This window comes from Calonectris borealis, chromosome 12 (genome assembly GCF_964195595.1).
Source record: "Calonectris borealis chromosome 12, bCalBor7.hap1.2, whole genome shotgun sequence".
NCBI lineage: Eukaryota > Metazoa > Chordata > Aves > Procellariiformes > Procellariidae > Calonectris > Calonectris borealis.
This window is the reverse complement of record NC_134323.1, coordinates 9,445,297-9,453,816: the sequence shown is the minus strand read 5'-3', so window position 1 is coordinate 9,453,816 and position 8,520 is coordinate 9,445,297. Positions and strand designations below refer to the sequence as shown.

The following is an 8,520-nucleotide window of genomic DNA, read 5'->3' as shown; positions in this document are numbered from 1 at the left end:
GCGCTGCTGTGACGCCACCACCGCGCGACAGCGTGCCGGCGTGACATCAGCGCGCGTGCGCAGTCTCCCCACCGCCGGGAAGGTCGCAGCGGTGACCGGCCCAGCAGCCGCCGCCGCCGCCGCCATGTTGTCCGTGGCCGCCCGCTCCGGGCCCTTCGCGCCCTACCTGTCGGCCGCGGCGCACGCCGTGCCCGGCCCGCTGAAGCCGCTGGCGCCGGCGGTGGCGCGTCGGGCCGAGAAGGTGCCGCTGGACCTGAAGCGGCCTCTGCTCTGCCGGGAGTCCATGAGCGGCCGGTCGGCCCGGGGGGGCCTCGTCGCCGGCGCAAGCCTTAACGGTGCGGGCCGGGGGTCGGGACGCCGCGGGCCGGGCCCCGGGGGAGCCGCTCGGGCCGGGGGCGGGCGGCGGCCGCGTCCCGTCGGCTCAGCGGGCGGGAGCCGGGCCCAGGGGCCGGCCGCCACCCCAGGCGGGAAGGGGGCTTAGCGGCCGGCGCCGGGGCACCGCGCGACCTCGGGCAGCGAGCCGGGAGGGCTGCCGCCTCCCTCGGCGCTCCTCGGTCACGGCTCGGCCTGCGCCCGGGACGGGAGACGAGGGGACTCGCCGCAGCGGCTGGCGAGGGTGTCCCCAGCGCTGGAGGTCCGGCCTGGGGGACGTGGAGTCGTGAGTTAGTTGAGAGGTTCTGGCTTTTGCTTCTTTTTGATTGCAAGTCGTCATCATTACGGTAACACGCGTTTATGACTACGGAGTTAAGGGCGCTTGAAAGCCTCCTTCCTTTTGATGACTCGGATGGATATTTATTTTGCAGTTGGGAAGATGCAGGAAAATTCTGTTTAGTTCAGTGAGGTAGTTAGCTGAGGGGCATCAAAGCAGAGATGTGCAGTGAGAACGCATGGTGTGTTTTACTGTTGCAGAAAAACAGCTCTAACAGTGAATTCACTATGTCAAAACCATCACTGTTTTCCTCTTTTGAAATGCCAGTACTTCCCCCCAGTTCATGCAGTGTTCAGAAAAGCATCAGCCAGGTGAAGTTGGTCCCAGTCATTCTTGCAGAACCTGACGTCCAGCCAAAAGGCAGTGGTTCTCCATGAAACAGACTGATTTCATTTCATGGAGAACTGCTGCCCGTATCTGCTGATGCTGGGCATGTGGCAACAGTTTCCTTCAGACTGCTACATAGGGTATTCGTGTAAGTCTTGGCAGTGCCTTGTGGAAGATGCTCTGTAGTGGTTAGAACCACATACTTCACCTGACCCTCAACTGTAAAGGATATGTTCAGGTGAAAATTCTACAAATCTATAACTAATGTAGCTGACATTTAGTCTTATTCTTAGTTTTAATTAACATCAAGCATGCTTTTCACTGAATATAAGGACTTTTTAGAAGTTAATCGTATTGCTCGTTACTAGATGTGAAATATTTTAAGTCCTGATACTGAAATAAATAGTATGGTTTACTCTCAGAATTTTGAATTTCAGTTTAATTTCTCTGCCATTAAAATCCTACAGCAAATACCTTCTATATGCTGAGTTACTTGTAAATAAATGTAAATGTTTTCCCCATTATATTGCATATAAATCCCTGAGAGTTATTTTAAGTAATTTAGTAGAATGGGTTTTATTAACCTCTGTTAACTTTGTGCCAACTGCTAGAAAAAAATAAAGATTAAATAGTTCTTTTCAAGGAACAGAGGTTTCACTTTGGCAGGTAATATGTTCTGTCTTTGGCGTGTTCTTTTCTTTGGCTTATAGATTTTCATTGAGGGAAGCAGCTTGCTTTTGCTGGAGAAACTAATGGAAGGCCTCTTACTTAGCTGTCACATCTTGTTAGTTTAGCACACAGGTTTGACATGGGAATCCCACTTGAAAAGCCTGGGAATTGGATAGTTATTAGATTTATCGCCGAATCCTTCTATGAAATGAGCCTGGCAAATAGGGGACTGTAGGTTTAAAAAATGTTTACTGGGGCAGTTAGCTTTGACAACAGTTTAATACAAAGGGGGATGCCTGATATTGCATTTTTAATCTTAAACATGCTTAACCACACAATTAAGATTATTAAAGGCATAGAACTTACTTAAGTCAAAGGAAAGCACAAAAGTGTTAAGCTACAGATGTGCGAACTTTACTAACTCAAATTTCTTCATAGCGATTTTTTTCGGGGAAATATTTGAATGGAAAACAGGTCTGTCTTTTCTTAGCTAGTCATGGTATCCTGCAGGAGTTTTTCCTTGAAATCTTCTGAAAAAACAGTTCACTTTAAACCCAGAACTTCTTGCAGATTTTTCTGCACTCTTATCAAGCTTTGTGTAATGAACATCTGTTCATGTACCGAAAATACCTTCTGGAAACCATTTTCCTACAACTTAAAATCGGAATGTATAATTAGCAGAATCCTACCCAGAGTTTGGAATAACTTCTACCCATTATTCCAAAAATGCAATTAAAAAAGTATCGCTTAAAATACATCATAATATTTTTACCTGAAAGTGTTGTCATTTCATATTCTTTTTCTTGCAGCACCTGCCAGTGTTCGTTTTGTCCATAATGATGTCGCGGTGCCTGACTTCTCTGCCTATCGTCGTCAAGATGTGCTAGATGCCACCACATCTTCTCAAGGCAGCAGTGAAGCTAGAAAAGGGTTTTCCTACCTGGTGACTGCAACGACATGTGTAGCAACTGCATATGCTGCTAAGAATGTTGTCACCCAGTTTATTTCCAGCCTGAGCGCCTCTGCTGATGTGCTAGCGTTGTCAAAGATTGAGATCAAGTTATCTGACATTCCAGAAGGCAAGAACATGGCTTTCAAGTGGAGAGGGAAGCCCCTTTTTGTGCGTCACAGAACCCAGGCAGAGATTAATCAGGAAGCTGCAGTTGATTTGTCTAAACTGAGAGATCCACAGCATGACTTAGACAGAGTAAAGAAACCAGAATGGGTCATATTAGTAGGTGTCTGCACTCATCTTGGTTGTGTACCCATTGCTAACTCTGGAGATTTTGGCGGTTATTACTGCCCTTGCCACGGGTCCCATTACGATGCCTCTGGCAGAATCAGGAAAGGTCCTGCTCCCTATAACCTTGAGGTTCCGACTTACCAGTTTCTTGGTGATGACCTGGTGGTTGTTGGCTGAATAACAGGGTGCTTGCTCACTTCCGTGTTCCTGTGAATGTACACTCAAAAGGGTTAACTGAGATTCTGCAATACTGTAAAACCAGATGATCCTGAAAACATGTTAGCTGTCTAGATTCTCAACCAGGAGTATGTTCGAATACTTCCCTGTGTTCAATTTTAATAAAAACTTGGAGTGAGCACTTGTTCCTGACTTACAATAATGTGTATTTATTTGTGTACTGACTTGTAGTGTGTCTAGTCAGAGATACTACAGCAGACCCAGAGTATATTTATGGAGCCCTCCTAAAGGGCTGCTGATTCAAGATAGACACTGAACTACAGAGTCATTGTTTCCTTAATACCACGTATTTTCTTTTTTTTTTTTTTTTTTTTTTTTTGTTTTACTGCATTATGGGAAGGAAAAAAGGTCTAAAAAAGATCTTGCTATGAACTTCTAATAGTGTTTGGAGTAAGTTTCGATATAGAATTCTGAGAAATGTAATCCTTTTCCTTCCAGTGTAATTTTTTTTTTGTTTTTTTTTTTCAAAGGAAGTGAAGGAAAAAATAAATAAAATTCTACATAGAAAGAAAACTCTTTTACATTGTTCAGAGTAATTGTTTAATATAATTATTTACCTAGAATGGTAGCAATGTAATTTTATGATGATATGGACAAAAATAGGCGTGTCATGTTAGAATTACACAATTATTTTTTTACTTCTAGATAAGGCTTGATCTTCTGCATATCTAAGCATCAGATCAGATGCTTAGGACACTGGAAAATTTGTGACACTTCCAAAAGAAATGAGAAGGAAGTAAAAAGGGAAATCCAAGTTTTACAGAGGATGAAAAGTAAATTGTAAGAACTATTCAGTCTGGACTAATCTCTAATGTTAGATGTAGCAAAAAGTTGTGTACTGTTTCATATTGCCTATGGGCTAAGCTCAATAAAGGCCAAAACTCTGAAACCTCTCCTACCTTGATGCTGACTCTGAAGGCATGGAGAAACTTGCACGGAATAAACTGTTACTTAAATTACATCAGATTGACTCGATCAAATCTTACTAATCTGTAACTGATGCAGCACCATGACACTGAATGCATTTGAGAACAAAACAGCAGCTTTTACTGTAAACATGAGATGCCAGCAATGCCTGTTGTCACCAGACTGATAGCAGTTGAAGAAGCTGAAGTACTGATTCTTAGGCAACACAGATGTGATAGTCTCCACCCTCTCTTCAGTTAAAGGCTTTGTATTTTTAAAGTGGCAAAAAAATCATTCATAATGGGCCAAGGGTGCCTTAGAAAAGAATCAGGATTTACTAGAATTTGAGAAATAAGGTGAAGAGTTAACAGCCTCAAATCTCCAAAACCACTCACAGGTTGGTACCACAAGTACAGCCACAAATTAAAAAACTATGAAATTTCATCTGCACACATTAAAACACTTTTTTGCTATGAAGGTTGTCAAACACTGGAATAAATTGCCTGGAGAGGTTGTAGAGTATCCATGAAGATACTCAAATCCAACGGGACAGTCCTGAGCCACCCTGCTTGAGCAAGAGGGTTGGACTAGATCATCTGAAGAGGTCCCTTCCAATCTCAGCCATGCTGTGATTTGCAAGGAATAATGTCCAATTACTGTATTGTCTTGCCAGGGACAAGAAACTCCAGAAGGACCAAACTCCCTAAGGGGGAAGCGTGACTCAAGCAAGGATAAACCTCCACACAGTGATGTGCTGGTTGCCAGTAATGAGCTCACAATTACATTGTGGGCTGAGATGTCCTTGGAAGGAGCTCTCAGTATTGCCACTAATTACAGACATTACCACATACAAATGGGTAATGTTACCCTTTCCATGGCTTGTGTACCTTGTGGGGCTGGAAGTACAAGTGTTCAAGTACACAGGACATTACCGCTATATTTTATTACGTTCTGAATATTCATTGTATTCCTAAGAAGCAATTGCTTGCTGGGCTTTACTACGTCTATGTATTTCCACTTCAGCCTTACCAGGGCTCTACTCCTAACCTCAGATCCTTTGCGCTTAAACTGTTTGCCAGCGAAAACAAAAAACAAATTCAGAGACTTCACAAAGCTAAAAGGGCACCTTTCCCCTTCCAAAAATGTTTGAAGCCCCACTTCTCTCTTCACAACTGGGGTTTCGTCATATTTGTGCAAGAGAGCTCTGTGCTCTGTATGGTTTTCTTTTTGAGCGGCAGTATGAAGTCACACTTCTCCCTGTGCCTCATACTGTCAGCCGTATGATCAGTCTGCTTTAGCCAGCCAGGCCAGCGTCATTCGCTGCTGTTGACTTGACAGGGTAGCAGGAGCTAAAAGCAAGGACAAGTTTGATGCTGGTACAGGTTTGCCAGGGTGATCAGTGTTGGAGCCTGACATTTTTCAGCAGCGAAGCTGTAAAGCACAAGCCTATGCCAGAGCGAGGAGCTGCATTGCCTGCCTTTCATCTGCGTGCCTCATAGATACGAAGCAGCAGCCACATATCTGTTTCGTCTCAGCTAGCTACTTTTTCTCCTTTAGAACAAAACAGTCTTTATGAAGTTGCTGAACAGAGCTCATGTTTATTAAATAAAAAAAGCTCTTCAGATAAGGGGAATAAAGATACTAAAATCAAACCACAATTTTTAATATTTGACATTTCAAAAGCTTTGTCTTTTCTGTATCTTTAGAAGAGGGGCAGTATTTTTAATGGTTACTGCTGTCAAAGGAATAATTAGCGCAGAGCTCTAAACGAAAATTCAGAATATTAAGTCATTTTCATGGATAATGACGTGTTTTTTTAATGCTTCTGATTTTTTAGGTCCACTTGTCAGAACTGAAGACAGTTTCCCACACAGCCTCTGTACAGTCATTAACATATGTTCTTGCAAACCAAATGAGGCAGCGTTCTCAAAGGCCGTGTTGCACAGCAGCACAGTTATCAAGGACACCTGCCACTGATCACCAACAAAATCTACATGAAGAAGAAACTCTATAAAGCGGGTTGCCTAAGCAGTTCAGGTATATCTGAGGATCACAGTAGTCAGTTCCCCAGGAACTGGAGCGTTCAGCGTCCAAGCAATACATTTCTCACCAGTAGAAGTGACAAGTGATAGAACAAACGTTCTCAAACGTTGAAAAAGGAAAAAGTAAATAATTTATAGATGGAAGGAGAGAGTTTAAAGCTACTGAAGGTTGCGTGTCCTCCATGGGTAAGATTTTCTCAGTTACCTAGAGATGATGCTTATTTTACATGTTAATTGCTTGTATCCTCCACAGAGCTGGGGGCACTGTTCATTATTCAAATTATTCACATTCTAAGACAATTTTTGGTTATTTATAGTGTTGGGAAGCTCTGGCTGTGATCTGTATTAACTGTGCCAGATTTCCTGCTTTCAAGTAATTTCTTTTCCTTATGTTTCAGTAATAGTTTTGAAGAGATGACTAAATGAAAGATACCTTTTTTCATGTTAATAATGCAGGTGATCCTGTCTCTGAAAGACTTTAGCACTTCGTGCCTATTAAAGTCTTGCAGTTTTGCTGACCAGTATACGTTTTGCAATCACCATGAAAATCCAAATTTTCTCTCATCATAACCTTTTAAAAATATGCTATTTACATAGGCTCAAATCAAAAGTATCCATTAATCTGGGGGCCTGCTTTGATACACCTAGATTCTGGTGGTGTTTGGCGTGGTCCCCCAGGCGATAGCACCTAATATATTCAGAATAGAGTTCCCACTGATTCTGCTACCATTAGAAGTACTTGACTGCAAATCATGATCTTAAAAGTCTGGAATAGGAGAGAGAAATGTGATGACCATCTGCAAACATCTAGAGGAACTAAAACATCACACAGGAACCACAGCACAACCAGGGATACACCTCATGCCTCTGGAGTGTCATTCCAGAGCATCCTCCCTTTCTTTTCCTGCAAGCTGGGAATTCACCCCTATGCAACTACAGCAGCAAATGAAGAGGGAACAGCTTCCAAGAATTACTTTTGTCCAAAAAACAACCAGTAAGTTGCAAATGTAATATGCCACACTTGACAAATTATTTAGCATAATTATGAAATTTTAAAAACTACTGTAACAATATCAACTATAACAGCCTTTATTCTTGCAGAAAATACTTAAGTGGTTTTTTTTAAAGGAAAATACAAGAGCTTTTATGCACTAAAAGCCGAGGAAAAACATATCTGTGTAATTAGAAGGCTTTATCATAACATGGACACAAAATGATGTCATGTAAAACCTACAAGGAAATACTGACCTCAACATTTCAAAACTTTTAGATCTCAGCTGTGATTTCAACTTTTCGAATAATACCATTGCATTGTACTTCTAGAGAAAACCAAACAGAATATGTATATGTTCTGCTTGCAAAGTTGGTATCTACTCCTTAAGACAAAATGACACCCTTTCTGCATTCCCATACTCCTCCTGGGAATCAAAGAGGCAAAACACAATGGCATAGAGTGCTCCAATGGATAATAATGTATGTGCTCCCCAAGCACATACAACTGGAGCCAGGCAAGCTCACCTTTACAGCCTCCTGGATTGGTTTTGCATTCCTGCCTGTAAGATGAGTCTGCCAGGATGTAGACAAGCTGAGCCAGAGCCACAGGGGCACTGGGCACATCCTGAATCTGGTATTTTTGAAATCTTTAAGCTGCAGAATACCTTGTCATTCAGTTCTCCTAATCCAAGCTGCCATCAAACCCCAAGATCTTCAGTGTTAACCTAGAGCCTACAAACCTTCCCAGCTTTGGTTCCTGTAACTACAGAAAAGTCCAACAGAAAATTTTCAAGATGAACATAGTATAAGCTTATTCACTAATAAAACAGTAAAATGAAGAACTCAAACAGATTCCTAGAATTAAGCAGTATTAACCGGAGACTACAATAATGGTCTGACATAATGCTGATAACTGGATATAGTGAGCCAGTATTCTGTTTGACACCAGCTTTACCATGAAAGTGTCATTCATTTCAGGGATTCCGTCTCAATTTATGCAAGTAGCAGTCAGTGACAATTTAAAACCTTTGTGTCCAGCCTATTTTGTGAACAACCCACATCCTATGTACATGCAAATATTAATTCTAATGTATAATTTTCTTTGTGCCTCATGAAAAAAGAAGACTATTGGATTGCTTTCTCCCTTTCCTTTTCAAATGGATTCAGACAACAAAGTTCCTGCAGTTGAAACAAGTGGACAAATACAAAAAATGGTGTGCTGCCCATATTACAACAGGCTCAGGATATTGAAACGTGTATATGGTTCAGCTGAGGCACCTGATTCTGCCCGATGAATTTAAGAAAGACACCGAGATTCTAAGTCTGACTTGGATATCATAAAGCCCCCCAAGAGGAGTCTTCCATTGACTACTGAGGAAGCCAGGTTTGGGTAA

The 8,520-nt window shown here is 42.3% G+C and overlaps 1 protein-coding gene across 1 annotated transcript; it reads left to right on the top strand.

Annotated features, from left to right (window-relative positions):
- The first annotated feature begins 25 nt into the window (after positions 1-25).
- On the top strand, positions 26-3,317 carry UQCRFS1 (ubiquinol-cytochrome c reductase, Rieske iron-sulfur polypeptide 1). Its single transcript, XM_075161272.1, has 2 exons — positions 26-335; positions 2,515-3,317. Exons 1-2 carry the CDS (start codon positions 125-127, stop codon positions 3,123-3,125), a joined length of 822 nt encoding a protein of 273 aa, XP_075017373.1. The 5' UTR covers positions 26-124; the 3' UTR covers positions 3,126-3,317.
- Positions 3,318-8,520: the final 5,203 nt, after the last annotated feature.

Excerpts from the sequence above, each read along its gene's own strand:
- UQCRFS1 (XM_075161272.1), top strand. The coding sequence starts at position 125 with ATGTTGTCCGTGGCCGCCCGCTCCGGGCCCTTCGCGCCCTACCTGTCG. Across the intron at positions 336-2,514 it reads CGCCGGCGCAAGCCTTAACG|CACCTGCCAGTGTTCGTTTT; the intron begins GTGCGGGCCGGG and ends TTTTTCTTGCAG.